Source organism: Bubalus kerabau, chromosome 3 (assembly GCF_029407905.1).
Source record: "Bubalus kerabau isolate K-KA32 ecotype Philippines breed swamp buffalo chromosome 3, PCC_UOA_SB_1v2, whole genome shotgun sequence".
Taxonomy (NCBI): Eukaryota; Metazoa; Chordata; class Mammalia; order Artiodactyla; family Bovidae; genus Bubalus; species Bubalus kerabau.
Window position 1 is genome coordinate 118,152,715 of NC_073626.1, and position 21,118 is coordinate 118,173,832.

At 40.4% G+C, this 21,118-nt stretch overlaps 1 protein-coding gene across 23 annotated transcripts in view; it reads left to right on the forward strand.

Moving 5' to 3' along the window:
* Window positions 1-21,118, forward strand: part of NCKAP5 (NCK associated protein 5) — a 1,093,872-nt gene that overhangs the window by 548,759 nt on the left and 523,995 nt on the right. For all 23 annotated transcript variants that reach the window (XR_008711991.1, XR_008711992.1, XR_008711990.1 and 20 more), the window contains one exon: window positions 17,182-17,315. Coding sequence is in view for 20 of the 23 variants with exons in the window: in XM_055572827.1 (XP_055428802.1) it covers window positions 17,182-17,315 (134 nt within the window). In the remaining 3 variants the exon portion in view is untranslated. The remainder of the gene's footprint in view (window positions 1-17,181; window positions 17,316-21,118) is intronic.

Sequence of the window (21,118 nt, forward strand, 5' to 3'; positions counted from 1 at the left end):
TGGTTGTAAAATATTATTCAAAAACAATATTATATTTTGAATACATTTCAAGAAATCTTTTGAAATGGAAACATAATGAATGCTTTTCTATATAATATAATGTGCCAATGAGCATCATATCAGTGCAGAATACCTCTAGATGACAAGAGGCCTCATGTCACTCACTAAGCAGGACTTACACGGAATGCCTAGAGTATATGTGGGAGGTGCCTCTCTGACTCCTGCGCATCTTCACCTAGCACATGACCATATGTGATGGCACTAGAACTCTCACAGCAAGTAAACTCCCCCTTTTTAAAAATTTATTTATTTTTAATTGAAGGATAATTGCTTTACATATTGGTTTGGTTTCTGTCATACATCACCATGAATTAGCCATAGTTGTGTATATGTCTCCTCTCTCTTGAACTTCCCTCCCGCCTCCTACCCCTTCCCGGCCCTCTAGATTGTTATAGAACCCTGGTGTGAGTTTCCTGAGTCATATAGCAAATTTCTGTTGGCTGTCTATTTTACGTTTGGTAATGCATATGCTTCCATGCTACTTTCTCCATTCATCTTACCCTCTCCTTCCTCCCCTCAAATGCTTGTCTATAAGTCTGTTCTCTGTGTCTATGTCTCCTTTGCTGCCCTGCAAATAGGTTCATTAGTACCATCTTTCTAGTTTCCGTATATATGCATTAATATACTGTGACTCTTCTGTAACTAAGTCTGCCAGTAGTATCACCCACGCATGTAACTAGAATCACTAAATATAATCAAATCTGGGATAGAGGTATTTCTTGGGTTTCTGTATTTGCAATCAAGTGTTAATATCTTAATATTAACTCCTAGCATTTTGGCACATCACAGATAAGGCCACCTACTTAAGATGATACTAGGTAATAAAACTGAAAAATAATGTCTTTCAGGAAGTGCAAACACAGGGTTATATGCATTCTAGTTAACATTTGTGATAAAGTTGGTCTCTTGGTTCTTACATTAAAATACAATTTAAACAGTAGTTCCCTTCAGAATTAATATTTGATCTGCTTTAAAAAAATACATTTTTGAGCCTTTAAAGAGAAATATGTAATTGTGATATTTATTTAATATGTAATGATCATTAAAGATTAAAATGCCAATCAGTTCAGTTGCTCAGTTGTGTCCGACTCTTTGTGACCCCATGAATCACAGCACGCCAGACCTCCCTGTCCATAACCAACTCCTAGAGCCTACTCAAACTCATGTCTATCGAGTCAGTGATGCCATCCAGCCATCTCATCCTCTGTCGTCCCCTTCTCCTGCCCCCAATACCTCCCAGTATCAGAGTCTTTTCCAATGAGTCAACTCTTCGCATGAGGTGGCCAAAGTACTGGAGTTTCAGCTTCAGCATCAGTCCTTCCAATGAACACCCAGGACTGATCTCCTTTAGAATGGACTGGTTGGATCTCCTTGCAGTCCAAGGGACTGTCAAAAGTCTTCTCCAACACCACAGTTCAAAAGCATCAATTCTTCGGTGCTCAGCTTTCTTCACAGTCCAACTCTCACATCCATACATGACCACTGGAAAAACCATAGCCTTGACTAGATGGACCTTTGTTGGCAAAGTAATGCCTCTGTTTTTTAATATGCTATCTAGGTTGGTCATAACTTTCCTTCCAAGCAGTAAGCGTCTTCTAATTTCATGGCTGCAATCACCATCCTCAGTGATTTTGGAGCCCAAAAAATTAAAGTCTGACACTGTTTCCACTGTTTTCCCTCTATTTCCCATGAAGTGATGGGACCAGATGCCATGATCTTAGTTTTCTGAATGTTGAGCTTTAAGCCAATTGTTTCACTCTCCACTTTCACTTTCATCAAGAGGCTCTTGAGTCCTTCTTCACTTTCTGCCATAAGGGTGGTGTCATCTGCATATCTGAGGTTATTGATATTTCTTCTGGCAGTCTTGATTCCAGCTTGTGCTTCCAGTCCAGCGTTTCTCATGATGTACTCTGCATATAAATTAAATAAGCAGGGTGACAATATACAGCCTTGACGTACTCCTTTTCCTATTTGGAACCAGTCTTTTTTTCCATGTCCAGTTCTAACTGTTGCTTCCTGACCTGCATATAGGTTTCTCAAGAGGCAGGTCAGGTGGTCTGGTATTCCCATTTCTTTCAGAATTTTCCACAGTTTATTGTGATCCACACTCAAAGGCTTTGGCATAGTCAATGAAGCGGAAATAGATGTTTTTCTGGAACTCTCTTGCTTTTTCAATGATCCAGTGGATGTTGGCAATTTGATCTCTGGTTCTTCTGCCTTTTCTAAACCCAGCTTGAACATCTGGAAGTTCCCGGTTCACATATTGCTGAAGCCTGGCTTGGAAAATTTTGAGAATTACTTTACTAGAGTGTGAGATGAGTGCAGTTGTGCGATATGGACCTAACAGAAGCAGAAGATATTAAGAATAGGTGGCAAGAATACACAGAAGAACTGTACAAAAAAGATCTTCATGACCAAGATAATCACGATGGCATGATTACTCACCTAGAGCCAGACATCCTGGAATGTGAAGTCAAGTGGGCCTTAGAAAGCATCACTGTGAACAAAGCAAGTGGAGGTGATGCAATTCCAGTTGAGCTACTTCAAATCCTGAAAGATAATGCTGTGAAAGCGCCTCTGTCAAAATGCCAGAAAATTTGGAAAACTTAGCAGTGGCCACAGGACTGGGAAAGGTCAGTTTTCATTCCAGTCCCAAAGAAAGGCAATGCCAAAGAATGCTCAAACTACTGCAGAATTGCACTCATCTCACATGCTAGTAAAGTAATGCTCAAAATGCCTATAGAATTTATCAGAAGTAACTCTATTAGATAATGTAAGCTGTATAGTTCCTCTTAGCCATATCTTATTTTTATATGGGACTTTCAAGATTTTTCAATGCTTCTCTATACATTATTTAATGATTCCTCACAGTGATATTGTGAGATTGGGTTGGGCGATTTTGCTTTCCCAAAAATGCAGAAGAAGCAAGCTTAAAACAGTTATAGTTCAAGTTAAATCTGCTGTCCAAACCTTCTGGTCTAGCAAGTGGTACAGTTTAAACCAGTAGCTGGTAGCATTCACCATTCTGTATTTAAATATCTTCCCATTCTGTTATTCAGCCTCTTAGTTCAGTTTTTTATCCACACAGTCGTCAGGTGATCTTTGCAAAATCTTTATTAGATCCTATCACTCACTTGATTAAAATGTGGTAAATAGTTACTGCTGTAGTCTAGATATAATCTCACATTTTAATATGACTTTCTCGTTCCCCTGGCTCCTTCCACCTGTGTCATATGTCACTCTGTCCCCTTGCTCACCAGGCTCCAGGCACACTGAACTTCTCTTTGTTCTTTTCACATGTAACTAAAGACTTTCTACTTGCTACTCATTCTGCCTATAGAACTGATCCCTTTTCTTTACCAAGTAACTCCCGGTCATCACAGAGGCCTCAGTTTGTATATTAATTCCTCAGAGAAGCCTTTCCCTAACACACTGGGCAAAATCAGTTCCTCTGGCTGTCATCTTTCAGCAAACCCTTAATTATCCATCAGTTTATATTGATATATTTGTCTGTGTGATAGTTCATGTAGTACCTGCCATGTCCACTAGTGACTAAGTCTACTGCAGCCAGGAATAGTGTCTTTTGGATTCTTGGCTTGTCTCATCTAGTGTCTGGTACATAGTACCTGTGCAGTAAACATTTGTGGTGTAAGTGAATTAATATGTCCATGAGCGTGTATGTATAGCTCTTTTTCTAAGAGGAGTTGTATTAAATTAGGAAATAATGACAGTACCTATAGATTTTTCTCCATTTCCTGATAACATATAGTTAGGAGGCTTTTTTGATACTCAAAACAATGTAAGCAACTCCAGAAAATTAGCAAAATAAGAGTTAAAAAAAATAAAATGAGTTATCCAGGGGAATGGTGGCATCTCCCTTGCTAGAGGTTTAGTTAGAGGATAATGATTGAGGAAATTTAAGACTATGTGAAGGCTATGAGATAAAGATGTGATCAAAAGACTTGGAATTAAGAGAGTTTCCTTGGGACTTCCCTGGAAGTCCAATGTTTTAGACTTTGCCTCCCATTGCAGGGGATGGTGGGTTTGATCCCCGGTCCCAGAGCTAAGATCCCATGGCCTTGTGGCCAAAAAAACCATAGTATAAAACAGAAGCAATATTGTAACAAATTCAATAAAGATTTTTAAGAAAATGATCCACATCAAAACAAAAACTTAAAAAAAGTATGTAAAACACATTTTTTTGGTTTTTATGTTTGATTCTATGTTAAAGGTCCAACTATTTTCTTGTGCCCAAAGAAGGAAAGGAGAACGAAATGGCAACCAGCTCTGGTATTCTTGCCTAGAGAATTCCATGGACAGAGTAACCTAGTGGGCTACATACAGTCCATGGGTTGCAAAAGCTGGACACGGCTGAGAGACTAATACTTACTTAAAGAGGAAAGAGCTTTGGAATCCTCCTCTTGATTCAGAGTTCTTTTTCTCCACCATGATATATAGCTCTGCTGTAATATGACATATCTGTTTCTAAAAATCATTGCACAGGGCTTGTAGGAAAAATGGAACCAGGGACACAATAATGAAAAACTGTAAGTGACACTTTAAAAAAATAGGCATCGAATAAAAATGGCAGCTAAGTTTTACAGTGTTAAATGGTTAAGATATACAGAAATAACACAATAAATATGGCACTTGACCTTGAAAGGACATGCAGTTTGCTTGTGGGAGTGATCATGGGAAGGGCTGCAGCTCGAAGCAGTCGAAAGAAGGCTGTGTGAGATCAGAGGGCAAGTGTTACCATCAGACGTGGATGGGGTGACTCATGACACACATGGCGGGCTGCTTATGGACTGAATATTTCTAACTAGGTTCATTCAGGTGCAGTTTTCTGTGTTCACTTATGTTTCTCATGAATGAAATTGGGTCTAAGAGAGTAGCGTCATCCTCAGACTGTCTGTCCATTGTGCTGGGATAAACTTGTCTTTTTAAACTAAGTGTTAAAAGGTGATCTAAGATGGCAATGTAGGAAGATGCTGGACTCACCTCCTCCCACAGACACTTCAAAACTAGGCTACATATGGAACAATTCCCTCTGAAAAAGACTCCCAGACTAGCTTAACTTTTTCATCATATCAAGGGAGAAAAAGGCCCCATCGAGGCGGGTAGAAGCAGATACCTGACCCTGCCTTAAACCCCACACCCTGGCGTAGTAACCCACAACTGGGAGGGAACTCATAAATCCTGAACTTCTCCCTCAGGAATGGGAAGTCTGTACCCCACATCGGGCACCGCAACTCAGGACTTGTGCCTGAGAGACAAGCCCCCAAATCATCAGGCTTTGAAAGCCAGTGAGGCTCATGATCATGAGACCCAAAGAGCTATAGTGAACTGGAAAACTGCGCTTAAAGGACTCATTCACCCCAGGGCACAGCACAGAGGTGGCAGTTAGAAAAGCACCCAGACTGTGTGTGAAGATTTGTTTGCTGATCTTTAAACGTTTAAGTGCCTGCCAGAGGGGAAGGGGCCTATTCGAATTCTGACCAGGAGTGGAGGCACTGGCCAGTGGCATCCTTGTACTCTTCCTCTGCCTCACTAAAGCCTGCAGGCACCGTCTCTTCTTTTCTTCTTGGAAGGTGGCATCTATGTGGTCTCTCCCTGACAGCTCCTCAGTGCTAATGTCTCAAGGTGGGAGCTGTCACACACAGCTGGTGTCCTGGATTTTTATGTCTGGTATACAGTTTTCTGGCAGCAACCCAGGGGACCACCCTTGGGCACCTGGCTCTAACGGCTTGCTTTCTTGGGTTCATGGGAGTGTAACAATCAGAGAGACAGTTCTTAGCAGGCTGCCACCCCCAGCGCACAGATAGCAGATTGTAACACCCCTGGTCTTTCTGAGGAAGCCCATTTCCTTGCCCAGAAGCTCCTGGCCTGGCACACTCCTAGCGACCCAGGGAAAGGCTCTCAGGATGAAGGCTGGTGGACACAGTCTTCATCCTCTCACTCTCCCTCACTCTAGCTTTCTGGTATCTCCCAGAAAAGAGCTTGTACTCTTGTCTGGTACCCTGATTTCTGAAGCAGCCTCAAAGGGACACCCCTATATCACCTGGCTCTAGAAGTCAGCAGGGCTTACTCTTGTGGGTCTCAGAGAATGATAACCACTGGAGAAAGCATTTTTAAATAGCTACCACCTGAGGGCACAGCAAGAGGCAACAGACCCAGGAACTCAATCTTTCTGTGAAAGACTTATCAGCATAGCTGCAGTGTGAGGGGCATTCTTCTAATTAAACACACATCAGAGAACTGAATTCAGATCTTTCAAAGACCTTAGAGGGCAGATGCTCTCTTCACACTCTGTATTGTGCCCCAGAATGCCAGTGTCTCTTGGAAGATAGCTCTAACCTGTGTCTGGTGCCCCGGTTTTTGTGGGCATAGGGGAAGCTCCTTGACTGCCTGGCTCTGGTAGCCAGAGGGGCTTGCATTGTGAAGTCCCACAGATCTGTAACAATCAGAGGCAATTCTCAGGACACTGCACAAACACTAGAGTGAAACACACATTTATTTAGTCTTTCTGTGAAAGAGGCCTATTTACTTATCCTGGAGCCTCAGCCTGAGGGACAGCTTCAGGTTTACCACTCGCCTAGGGGCTGTGGCGGTAGTCTTGGGAACAGACACTGCTGCTGCTGCTGCTGCTAAGTCGCTTCAGTCGTGTCCGACTTTGTGTGACCCCATAGACGGCAGCCCACCAGGCTCCCCCGTCCCTGGGATTCTCCAGGCAAGACACTAGAGTGGGTTGCCATTTCCTTCTCCAATGCACGAAAATGAAAAGTGAAAGTGAAGTCGCTCAGTCGTGTCCGACTTAGCGACCCCATGGACTGCAGCCTACCAGGTTCCTCCGTCCATGGGATTTTCCAGGCAAGAGTACTGGAGTGGGTTGCCATTGCCTTCTCCAGGGAACAGACACTAGTGACTTCCAAATACATTCATCTAGAGCCCTGAATATTGCAACTGTTGCCAAGAGGACATATCTAGAGTGCCTGGTCTGTAGCCAGCAGGGTTTACAATTGCATTCCCATAGGAACTTGGACATTTGCATATGTCAAAAGCTACTGCCTGAGGGGTCTGGCTTCCAAGCACCCTGAAACTAGATGCTGACTGAGATCTTTCCCTTTATAACATTGACAGTTCTTGGCACACCACCACCACCTGCGAGCCATTAAAAAATAATAAGGCAGACTACCTGGCCAGTTATAGAGTTTCATGAGAAAGCCAAGATCTAGGGAAAGAAGGGCACTCCTTCAAGGTGGGGAGAGGCAAGTGTTTCACTTAATACACAGAAACGAGCATAAAGAGTCAAGCAAAATAAGGAAACAGAAAAATATTTTCCAAATGAAAGAATAAGGTAAGACCTCAGAAAAACCTAAATGAAGTGGAGATGAGTAATTTACCCAATAAAGGATTCAAAGTAGTGGTCATAAAGGTGCTAACCAAAGTTGGTAAAAGACTAGATGAACAGAGTAAGAACATTGATGGAGATAGAAAAAAATAAGAAATTACCAAACAGAAATCAGAGAGCCGAGGATCAAAATAACAAATGAAAAATACAGTAGATCAGTTCATCAGCAGACTAGATGAAGCAGAAGAAGGGATCAATGATCTTGAATACAGGGCAAAGGAATTCATCTAAGCAGATCAGAAGAAAAAAAGAATTTGAAAAAAGGAAGATAGCTTAAGGGACTTATTAGACAACATCAAGCAGACTAACATGTCTACTTCAAGAAAAAAGAAATATCTCAAATAAACAACCTAACTTTATATCTTAAGGAACTGAAAAAAGATAAACCAACTAAGCTTAAAGTTCATAGCTGGAAAGATGTAACAAAGATCAGAGTGGAGATAAATGATATCTAAAAGTTTCTAAACTAAAAAATGTTGACTAAAAAGACAACGGAAAAAATCAATGAAACTAAGAGCTGATTCTTTGAAAATAATTATTGACAAACCTTTAGCTAGACTTACCAAGTAAAAAAGAGAGGACTAAATTAAGTAAAAATTAAAAATGAAAGAGGAGACATTACAATTCATACCACAGAGATACAAAATATATTGACAGATGACTGTGAAGAATTATATGTCAACAAATTGGACAATCTAGAGAAAATTGATAAATTCTAGAGACATATGACCTTCCAAGATTGAATCACAAAGAAACAGAAAAGCTAAATAGAGTGCTTACCAGGAAGAAACTGGATGAATAATCAACAACTTCCCAAAGAACAAAAATTCAAAACTGAATCCTACCAAACATTCAAGGAAGAATGAATACCACTCCTTCACAAACTTAAAAAAAAAATAGAATAGGAGGTAACATTTCCAAATTCATTTTAAAAGACCAGTATTACCATGATACTAAAACCAGGCAAAAAAAGAAAAGAAAATTACAGGGCTTTAATGAACATAGATGCAAAAATTTACTTATAAAATTTTAATTATAGCTTTAATGAACATAGATGCAAAAATCCTCAACAAAATCTTAGTAAACTGAGTACAACAATGCTCTAAAAGGGTCATACACCATGATCAAGTGAGATTTATTCCAGAGGTGCAAATTTAGTTCAGCATCTACAAATCAGTCAACATGATACACCATGTTATCAAGCTGAAGAATAAAAATCATATGATCATTTCAATATCCATAGAAAAAGCATTTAACAAAATTCAACATGTATTTATAATAAATACTTTTAATGGTGTAGATGGAGCGTGCCTCAGCATAATAAAAGGCCATAAGTGACAAGCCTGTGATAATAACTAATATTAATACTCAAAAGTGAAAAGCTGAAAGTTTCTCCTCTAATATCAGAGCAGCACAAAGATGTCCACTCTTGCCACTTTTATTTGGCATATTATTGAAAGTTTCAGCCAGAACAGTTAATAAAGAAGGAGAAATAAAAGACATCCAAATTGGAAAGGAAGAACCTTGTCACTATTTGAAGAAGACATAATTTTATATATCAAAAATTCCAAAAACTTCCAAAAAAAAAAAAAAACCAAACTGTTACAAGTAATAAATTCAGTAAAGTTTCAGGATACAAATCAGTATACAGAATTCCAGTGCATTCTTCTACACTAACAATAGACTATCAGAAATAGAAATTAAGGAAATAATCCCATTTACAATTACATAAAAAATAGTAAAATACCTAGGGAATAATTTAACCAAGGAGTTGAAAGGCATATATGTTGAAAACTATAAGATACTAAAGAATGTAACTGAAGACACAAGTAATGGCAAATATACTAATTCTCATGGATTGGAAGAATTAATATTAAAATGTCTATAATACCAAAAGCAGTCTACAGATTCAATGTAATCCCTATTAAAATTCCAGTGACATTTTTCACAGAAATATAACAAGCAATCCTAAAATTTGTATGAAACTGCAAAGGCCCTGAATAGCTAAAGCAATTTTGAGAAAGGAGATTAAAGCTGGAGGCATCATGCTAAAATTATATTGCAAAGCTATAGTAATTAAAACAGTATGGTATTAGCATAAACACAGACACATAGATTAATGGAGTTGAATAGAGAGCCCAGAAATAACAGCCACACATGCTGTTGCTGCTAAGTCACTTCAGTTGTGTCCAACTCTGTGCGACCCCATAGACGTCAGCCCACCAGGCTCCGCCATCCCTGGGATTCTCCAGGCAAGAACACTGGAGTGGGTTTTCATTTCCTTCTCCAAAGCATGAAAGTGAAAAGTGAAAGTGAAGTCGCTCAGTCGTGTCCGACTTATTGCGACCCCATGGACTGCAGCCTACCAGGCTCCTCCGTCCACGGGATTTTCCAGGCAAGAGTACTGGAGTGGGTTGCCATTGCCTTCTCCGATAGCCACACATACATGGTCAATAAAAAGCAGAGACATTACTTTGCTGCTAAAGGTCATAGAGTGAAAGTTATGGTTTTCCAGTAGTCATATATGGATGTGAGAGTTGGACCATAAAGAAAGCTGAGCACCAAAGAATTGATGCTTTTGAGCTGTGGTGTTGGAGAAGACTTTTGAGAGTCCCTCTGACAGCAAGGAGATCCAATCAGTCAATCCTAAAGGAAATCAATCCTGAATATTCATTGGAAGGACTGATGCTGAAGCTGAAACTCCAATAATATGACCACCTGATGTGAAGAGCCAGCTCATTAGAAAACACCCTGATTTTGGGAAAGATTGAAGGCAGGAGGAGAAGGGGACAATAGAGGGATGCAACAGTTGGATGGCATCACCGACTTGATGGACATGAGTTTGAGCAAGCTCTGGGAGATGGTGAAGGAGAAGGAAGCCTGGTGTGCTGCAGTCCATGGGGTCGCAAAGAGTTGGACACAGCTGAGCAACTGAACAACAACAGCATGGTCAATAAATTTATGACAAGCTAAGACCAAAATGGGGAGAGAATCTCTTTAATAAATGGTTTTGGGGGAAACGAATATTCACATGCAAAAGAATGAAATTAGACTACTGTTTTATAACACACACAAAAATTAACTCAAAAAGTGTTAAAGGCTTAATGGAATGTAAATCCTGAAACCATAGAATCCCTCAAAGTGGAAAGCTCCTTGACATTGGTCTTGGTGATGATCTTTTGAATCTGTTACCAAAAGCAGAAACACACAAGTGGGACTACATCAAACTAAAGAGCTTCTGCACAGTAAAAGAAGCCATCAATAAAATTAAAAAGCAATCAAATAGGAGAAACTATTTGCAAATCATCTATCTGGAAAAGGGTTGATATCCAAAATACATAAAACTGAGTCTGGAAGGAACCCTAGGCTTTGAATTTTTGTTATTGTTGTATGTGCACTCATTTGCTACAGTCCTGTCTGACTCTTTGAGACCCTATGGACTTTACCCTGTCAGTGTCCTCTGTCAATGGGATTCTCCAGAAAAATGTTCTGGAGTGGGTTGCCATGCCCTCCTCCAGAGGATCTTCCAGGCACAGAGATCAAACCAACGTCTCCTGCGTCTCCTGCACTGCTGATGGATTCTTTACCACTGAGCCACCTGGGAAGCCCCTTTGTTGTTTTTGTTTGGTCATTAAATCATGTCTGACTCTTACCACATGGTAGCCCGCCAGGCTCCTCTGTCCTTGAGATTTCCCGGAAAAGAGTACTGGAATGGGTAGCCATTTTCTCAAAGGGATCTTCCAAGTCCATTCAATTCAGTTCAGTTGCTCAGTCTTGTATGACTCTTTGCAACCCCATGGACTGCAGCAGGCCAGGCCTCCCTGTCCATCACCAACCCCCAGAGTTTACTCAAACTCATGTCCATTGAGTTGGTGATGCCATCCAACCATCTCATCCTCTGCCGTATCCTTCTCCTCCCACCTTCAGTCTTTCCCAGCATCAGGTCTTTATAGATGAGTCAGTTCATCAAATCAGGTGGCCAAAGTATTGGAGTTTCAGCTTTAACATCAGTCCTTTCAATGAATATTCAGGACTGATTTCCTTTAGGATGGACTGGTTGGATCTTCTTGCAGTCCAAGAGACTCTCAAGAGTCTTCTCCAACTCCACAGTTCAAAAGCATCAATTCTTTGGTTCTCAGCTTTCCTAAAAGTCCAACTCTCACATCCATACATGAGTACTGGAAAAACCATAGCTTTGACTAGATGGACCTTTGTTGGCAAAGGAATGTCTCTGCTTTTTAATATGCTGTCTAGGTGGGTCGTAGCTTTTCTTCCAAGGATCAAGTGTGTTTTAATTTCATGGCTGCAGTCACCATCTGCAGTGATTTTGGAGCCCCCCCCAAAATAAGGTCTGTCACTGTTTCCATTGTTTCCCCATCTATTTGCCATGAAGTGATGGGACCGGATGCCATGATCTTTGTTTTCTGAATGTTGAATATTAAGCCAACTTTTTCACTCTCCTTTTTCACTTTCATCACGAGGCTCTTTAGTTCTTCACTTTCTGCCATAAGTGTGGTGTCATCCGCATATCTAAGGTTACTGATATTTCTCCTGGCCATCTTGATTCCAGCTTGTGCTTCATCTAGCCCAGAGTTTCTCATGATGTACTCTGCATATGTTAAATAAGCAGGGTGACAATAAACAGCCTTGATGTACTCTTTTCCCAATTTGGAACCAGTCTGTTGTTCCATGTCCATTTCTAACTGTTGCTTCATAACCTGCATACAGTTTTCTCAGGAGGCAAGTCATGTGGTCTGGTAGTCCCATCTCTTTAAGAATTTTCCAGTTTGTTGTGGTCACTCAGTCAAATGATTTGGCATCATCAATAAAACAGAAGTAGATGTTTTTCTGGAACTCTCTTGCTTTTTTGATGATCCAGCAGATGTTGGCAATTTGACCTCTGGTTCTTCTGCCTCTTCTAAATCCAGCTTGAAACATCTGGAATTTCATGATTCACATACTGTTGAAGCCTGGCTTGGAGAATTTTGAGCATTACTTTTCTAGCACGTGAGATGAGTGCAATTGTGCAGTAGTTTCAGCATTCTTTTTCATTGCCCTTCTATGGGATTGGAATGAAAACTGACCTTTTCCAGTCCTGTGGCCACTGCTGAGTTTTCCAAATTTCCTGGCATATTGAATGCAGCAGTTTAACAGCATCATCTTTGAGGATTTGAAATAGCTCAATGGGAATTCCATCACCTCCACTTGCTTTGTTCGTAGTGATGCTTCCTAAGGCCCACTTGACTTTGCATTCCAGATTGTCTGGCTCTAGGTGAGTGATCATACCATCGTGATTATCTAGGTTGTGAAGATCTTTTTTGTATAGTTCTTCTGTGTACTCTTGCCACCTCTTCTTAATATCTTCTGCTTCTGTTAGGTCCATACCATTTCTGTCCTTTATTGTGCCCATCTTTGCATAAAATGTTCCCTTGGTATCTCTAATTTTCTTGTAGAGATCTCTAGTCTTTCCCATTCTATTGTTTTCCTCTATTTCTTTGCACTGATACTGAAGGCTTTCTTATCTCTCCTTGCTACTCCTTGGAACTCTGCATTCAAGTGTGTATATCTTTTCTTTCCTCATTTGCTTTTTGCTTCTCTTCTTTGCACAGCTATTTATAAAGCCTCCTCAGACAACCACTTTGCCTTGTTGCATTTCTTTTTCTTGGGGATAGTCTTGATTCCTGTCTCCTGTAAAGGGTCACAAACCTCCGTCCATAGTTCATCAGGCACTCTGTCTATCAGATCTAATGCCTTGAATCTATTTCTCAGTTCCACTGCATAATGATAAGGGATTTGATTTGGGTCATACATGAGTGGTCTAGTGGTTTTCTCTCTTTTCTTCAATTTAAGTCTGAATTTGGCAATAAGAATTCATGATCTGAACCACAGTCAGCTCCTGGTCTTGTTTTTGCTGACTGTATAGAGCTTCTCCATCTTTAGTTGCAAAAAATACAATCAATGTGATTTCAGTATTGAGCATATGGTGATGTCCATGTGTAGAGTCTTCTCTTTTGTTGTTGGAAGATGGTGTTTGTTATGACCAGTGCATTCTCTTGGCATAACTCTATTAGCCTTTGCCCTGCTTCATTCTGTACACCAAGGCCAAATTTGCCTGTTACTCCAGGTATTTCTTGAATTCTTACTTTTACATTCCAGTCCTCTATAATGAAAAGGACATCTTTTTTGGGTGTTAGTTCTCGAAGGTCTTATTGGTCTTCATAGAACCATTCAAGTTCAACTTCTTCAGCATTATTGGTTGGCGCATAGACTTGGATTACTGTGATATTGAATGGTTTGCCTTGGAAAAGAACAGAGATCATTCTGTCATTTTTGAGATTGCATCCAAGTACTGTATTTCGGACTCTTTTGTTCACTGTGATGGCTACTCCATTTCTTCTAAGGGATTCTTGCCCACAGTAATAGATATAATGGTCATTTGAGTTAAATTCTCCCATTCCAGTCCATTTTAGTTCACTGATTCCTAGAATGTCGACATTCACTATTGCCATCTCCTGTTTGACCACTTCCAATTTACCTTGATTCATGAACCTAACATTCCAGGTTCCCATTGCAATATTGCTCTTTACAGCATCGGACTTTACTTTCATCATCAGTCACATCCACAACTGGATGTTGTTTTTGCTTTGACTCCATCTTTTCATTCCTTCGGAGTTATTTCTCCACTGATCTCCAGTAGCACATTGGGCACCTACCGACCTGGGGAGTTCAGCTTTCATTGTCATATCTTCTTGCCTTTTCATACTGTTCATGGGATTCTCAAGGCAATACTGAAGTGGTTTGCCATTCTCTTTTCCAGTAGATCACATTTTGTCAGAACTTTCCACCATGATTCATTCATCTTGGGTGATCCTACAGGGCATGGCTCATAGTTTCACTGAGTTAGACAAGACTGTGGTCCATGTGATCAGATTGGTTAGTTTTCTCTGATTATGGTTTTCAGTCTCTCTGCCCTCTGATTGGGAAGGATAAGAGGCTTATAGCAGCTTCCTGATGGGAGAGTCTGACTGAGGGGGAAACTGGGTCTTGTTCTGATGTGTGGGGCCATACTCAGTAAAACTTTAATCCAATTTTGTGCTGATGGGTAGGGCTGTGTTCCCTCCCTGTTATTTACCTGGGGCCACCTAGACAGCTTATGAAAAAGCAGAGACATTTCTTTGCCAACAAAGATCCATCTAGTCAAAGCTATGGTTTTTCCAGTAGTCATGTATGGATGTGAGAGTTGGACTTTTAGGAAAGCTGAGCGCCAAAGAATTGATGCTTTTGAACTGTAGTGTTGGATAAGACTCTTGAGAGTCTCTTGGACTGCAAGGAGATCCAACCAGTCAAAACTAAAGGAAATCAGTCCTGAATATTCATTGGAAGGACTGATGCTGAAACTGAAACTCCAGTAGTTTGGCTATCTGATTGGAAGAACTGACTCATTTGAAAAGACCCTGATGCTGGGAAAGATTGAAGGTGGGAGGAGAAGGATACGGCAGAGGATGACATGGTTGGATGGCATCGCCGACTCAATGGACATGAGTTTAAGTAAACTCTGGGAGTTGGTGATGGACAGGGACGCCTGGCTTGCTGCAGTCCATGGGGTCACAAAGAGTCGAGGACAAATGAGTGACTAAACTGAACTGAAACTGTGGTGGAGGTAATGAAGATAATGGCGACCTCCTTCAAAAGGCTCACGCATGCACTGCTACACTAGCGCCCCCAGCCTTGCAGCAGGCCACCGCGGACCCATGCCTCCACTGGAGACTCCTGGACACTCACGGACGAGTCTGGGTCAGTGTCTTGTGGGGTCACTTCTTCTTTCTCCTGGGTCCTGGTGCTCACGAGGTTCTGTTTGTGACCTCCATGCATCTGTTTCCCCAGTCCTGTGTAAGTTCTGGAGGGTCTGTGGTGGGGTTAATGGCAACGTCCTCCAAGAAGACTTATGGTGCACTCTGGTCTACTACACCCAGAGCCTTTGCCCCTGCGGCAGTCTACTGCTGACCCGTACCTCCACAAGAGACACTTAAACATGGTTCTGTCTTAGTCTCTGTGGGGTCTCTGGGTCCTAGTGCACACATGGTTTGTTTGACCCCTATGAGCCTCTCTGGCGTGTATGTGGTTTGATTCTAAATGCGATTTACTCCCTCTTACCATCTTACTGGGAGAAGGCAATGGCACCCCACTCCAATACTCTTGCCTAGAAAATCCCATGGATGGAGGAGCCTGTTAGGCTGCAGTCCATGGGGTCACTAAGAATCGGACACGACTGAGCGACTTCACTTTCTCTTTTCACTTTCATGCATTGGAGAAGGAAATGGCAACCCACTCCAGTGTTCTTGCCTGGAGAATCCCATGGATGGAGAAGCCTGGTAGGCTGCAGTCCATGGGGTCGCACAAAGTCGGACACGGCTGAAACGACTTAGCAGCAGCAACCATCTTACTGGGGCTTCTCCTTTGCCACTGGGCGTGGGGGTATCTCCTCAAAGTCTCTCCAGCGCCACGCAGCTGATGCTCCGGACCCAATAGAGCAGGCTTTTTACACAGGAGAGAGAATATAGTCAAAGTTGCCGATGCACAGAGTGTGAAGTATTTTTAGAAGACCTTGATTTTTTTTTCTAGAAATGGTCTGTTTCATTCATGGCCCTCAGAAGAATTTTTTATTCCATGAATGATACAGTGGATCAGGTTTCATCTAGGTAATTCAATGTACAGAGTCATAGTGTTTGATTTATTTAGAGATTCAAGTCTCTGCTTTCATTCTTTCCCTTGAAGAATGTTGGTCCCTGATAATCAGGCATTGTCTTTGATTATCATTGTTGATTATATATGCTATACACAAAGTACTTAATTTAGTAATATCCATAACCATAATAGCATGACATGCTTTAAAAAAAGAAAAGGCAGCAACAACAGCAAAACAAAAACAAAAAAAGTTGTTAGTTTTAGCTGAGTCCATAATGTCAGTATCTGAGCATGTGTGCTTTTTACCTGTTCCTGAAGTGGGATTTTGCTGAACCATTTATCCTGGGTCATCCAGTCCCTCTTTTTAACACCTGATGTCCATTTATGAGGAGCTCATTTTCTGGGATTACAAATAAACCACTTTATTTGTAATTTATAAATTAATAATTTATACATTGTAATCACTGGTTTGTGATTTAACCAGTTTCTATCTGTGAAAATCTATTTAGGCAAATATAAAATAGTTCTTTAACCTTATCCTCATCAGCTCCATGGTATAATTAAGTTGGAATGTCTGTATATAATACAGAAATGTTCCCTTTAAAGTATTACAAGAGATTGAAGAGATGAAATCATTCTCAACAGCCAACAAAAAACTTACTCGTTACTACTCAAAATGGTATGCATTTGCTAGTATGGCATTATTCAGTCATCGGTCTTCATCTCTGCCTAGGAAGCCACCTGATTTGGTGGAAATCATTCAGGCATTGGAGTCAAATCAGCCAGGATTGAATACTTGTTACCTTATTTGTTTTTATGACAAACTACTTTGATGTCTTGGATCCTTGGTTTCCTAGATAACAAGATATTAATACTAGAACCTACTTCATGAGGTTGCAATGAGGACGAAATTAATTAATATATAAAGTCCAAGGTAGGATTTAGTAACCAAAAGTGACTACTAATTATTTTTTAGTAATATTTAAGAAACACCTTAAAAGCCATCCCCTGTGTGCCTTTTACAGCATGAGAAGCTGATACATGAATTGGAAGAGGAGAGACACTTGCGTCTTCAGAGTGAGAAGCGCTTGCAGGAGGTGACACTGGAGTCTGAGCGCAACAGAATTCAGATGCGCGGGCTGCAGCAGCAGTTCTCCAGGTACTGTTCTGTCCGGAGCATCTTGCTTCCTGAGGTGCATTGCTCCCTGTACCAGTTACACCTTTGCTTGAATTTCCACTGTGCAAGCTCGTGTTATATTTGAGAAGCTAATGACCAACAGTTTAGCTTCTAGCCAAGCCATCCTGTTGCATTTGGACCAGTCTTCTGGAACTTTCTATCTGTACCTCAGACTTGAATTTGTTGAATTTAGTTATCTTTTCTTCCCTAATGGCTCTTCAAAGTATCTTTCCAAAGTAAGATGAGTGGGCTGTGTGGCCTGCAGGTGTGATCTGGGAAAGCCCAGCCAGGAGGATGCAGTTTCACTGGGCTTATTGTCCGATTTTCAGGTAGAGAGAGTGTGAATCTTCCAGTAAACTCTTACTCTTTATTTAGAGAAATTTTTAGAATCTGTTAAAATTATAATCAGCGTTTTCCTTTAAAAAACATAACGAATTCAAAATAATTTGGAAAAAGTAACTCTTTGGTTAATGTCAGCACAGTAAAAATCTTTCAACTTTCAAATATGGTTAATATGAGGCCAGGTCAAGTTTCAACCTATTATTTAAAATCTCTTCGGTTTCACATAAGAAACACAAACTTGTGTGATTACAGTCCTAGAATCAGATCTAGGCACCCTATGAGGGACTTTGTTTTCATTTTTGTGTTTTACTTCACTTTGCAAAAACCAGGAAAATAATTTTTAACTCTTTTCTCCCTCATAAGGCTGTCTCAGATTCAAATTTTAAAAGTTGCCCTAAGATTTTCTTCAGCAAGCTCTGTCTTGCCTTGGATTTACCATTGGGATTTGGATAAAATTGGTGATGGATAATTTTGCTTCCTCATCATGAGGCTTTTCTATTGGTAACAGTTTTATCTGTGTTGCAGGAAGAATTGAGCCTTTGGATGATTTATCTCATGGTGGCTCGTACCATGAATGTGTGCGATTTTGGTTTAGAGGCATCTTGGAGGAATAGGGTAGAAAGGATGGATGACTCCTATGTGTTCAGAGTCATAATTTAACACCCTGTTCAACTCTTGGAGCCCATGATAATACAGGTGCTGTAGAAATGCACCAATCAATACTTTAACAAATGCATGTCCCACCCCTCACAGGCTATTACTTATACAGCCTTGTGCTCAATTTTTCATTGTGTTTGATGGCAACTCTCACTTTATGTCTCCCACCTTGAAATAATAGCTCCTCCCCCACCCCCTGAAGCAACTTTGAAACAAGTACCGCTTTGTAATACTTGCCATTTTAATGATATAAGAAATGAGGGTGCAGATCCTGCTACCCTTGTACCATCTAATTGAGATGTCTCTGTATTCAAGCTATTGATTTACAGAACGAGAGGCATCAGCACAGTAAATTATTTTCCTATGATGCCAGGCCATCTGCTGTAAATCAGATGACAATCCCATACAGATCTGAGTTGTACAAGAGTGGATGCTACATCCTAGGCTGAAAAAGAAGATAATTATTTGTAAAACAAATAGTGGTTTGTTTTACATACTGCTTTTGTGAAGATTTTTTTTTCCCTCAACATAATCAGTTTTCTTGGTAAGCTTCTTTGACACTGAAAGTTCAAGGCCAGTTACAGCCAGACAACTAATGTAAATCAGCAAAAGATGGGGGAGAAAGCATATGTAACAGAGAAGATAATTACAGAATAATTCAAGTAGACGCACTAAACCGCTGCTGATGGCCTTTCACATTTTAAACTTTGGTTTGTAAGATGTCTCTAGTTAGGCTTATTTAAACAGTCCTGTTACTGTACTCTAAGTCTTTATAAATTCCTCACTACTACAAAACATGTCTACAGCACATCACCCGAGACGTTTGTTGCTGTTGTTCAGTCGCTAAGCCGTGTCCGACTCTGTGACCCCATGAACTGCATGTACCAACCTGGGGCATGGTCAGTATCTAAATGCTCACGTAAATAAGTTCTATAATTCAAATAATTGTATTGAATTTAAAACTTTTATAGTCTACAAGTCTTTTTATTTTTAGTACATGATATCTGAGGTGTACTGTAGACATACTTTGGGTATTGTTCGTGGGGTGAGTTTATTTTTAAAAATAATGTAATAGTCTATCTTTTCAAAGGACATGATGTGACTTACAATAAAAGGCAGTTTTACAATAAGACTATTAAAATAAAAACAGAAAATGAGGACCACGAAAGGGAAGCATGCTTTCTGAGAGTGGGCACTTAATTTAGCTCTAAGATTCATGGCAGACATGATTAAAAGGAAAGCGCAGGAGGACATGTAATTGTTACCTCAGAGACAAAGGCTACTACTCTTTAGAAACATTATCTTTCAGTAAACTCGTAGTGGAATGCATTTCATAGACCCCTCCAGGGATGGCATTGAAGGATATGATAGACAATGGTCCAAGATAGTGCAAATTATGATTAATTCGTAAAAGTATTACTGTGTCTGCTATGTCACTTATGTCTATGAAGTTCAGCAGCTTCACACTACATGAATTAGGAATGTTTGGTCCATGTCTGTGTGAAAACAAGTAAAATAGGCAGAACTTCACTGCTCAGTGTTCTCAAGCCTTATATCTCAATTTCTTGGGGACAAGTAAGTATACGTGTGTTGTATCTTTCTAATACTCTTTTATGAACCTAGAGCACAGAGGTATGAGATATTGAGGCCTGGGCTGAGTTGAATGAGGTATTTTCATGGTGTTTTTGATCATACTGTATCCATGGGAGAATCTAAACGGTAGTCAAGGAGATTCTGAGGCTCAGGTTCAGGAATGACATGAGGCATTAAAGGGAAAAAATGAATAATGAAGTTAGAAGATAGGACAATTAGGTACATGTGTGAAGTAGAGTTCAGGTGTCGGAATGAACGATTCAGAATGATTTGGAGGCTTGATTTTATACAATTTCATTTAGGTGATGGGCTTGGTGGCTAGAAGCACTGGGCAAACCTGGTTGTGATTATCTGTGGTAATGAGTAACGAGATCACTTAGGTGCTAAAAATCTATTCAAGTGTTAAATGAGTAGTTCTCTTTTATGTCACCACCAAACCTTCATCTATAAGCCCTTCCTCCCTCTTGACCTCTGATTAGGGTATAATGATTAGCAGGAGTCCAGAATTTGGGCAATTAAAAAAAAATGTGGCCAGAGGTTACATAATTATCTATAAGCTCATAAATCAGAAATTGCCGTCACTGACGGTGATTCAGGCAGCCATAACAAACTTGATGTAGACCATTTACTTTCTTTAATGTAAATTCAGAGAAGAAAAGGGATGCTGTCAAATTTAGCCTTCCCCATAGATGAAGGCATAAATCAAGCCAGATGCAATAAGAAGTACTTCTCTTATAATTTAGTGATTAAATCAAAGATGCTTTCCAGATGTCAGAGTGATTGTTTAACCCATTGTCTGTGTTGTATACATGTCTGGACATATTTTATGTGGGGTTGGCTTTGTGATTCCTCCCTATAATTCTGTAATTTTCTTTGCACTGTTTGAACTGTGATTGTCAAGCCATCCAAGGTTAATGGTGCAAACTGAGGCTATGGCACTTCCTTCCTTCCTCTGTAAAGAGAATTAGTGTTTGAACCCCAGTTTCATTACTCCTGCAACAGCTCAGTAGGTAAAGAATCCTCCTGCAATTCAGGAGATATGGGTTCAGTCGTGGGTTAGAAGGATCCCCTGGAGGAGGAAATAGCAATCCACTCTAGTATTCTTGCCTGGGAAATCCCTGGCAGGCTACAGTCCAAAGGGTTGCAAAGAGTTGGACACGACTGAGTGAGTGAGCACAACTCATTACTCCACC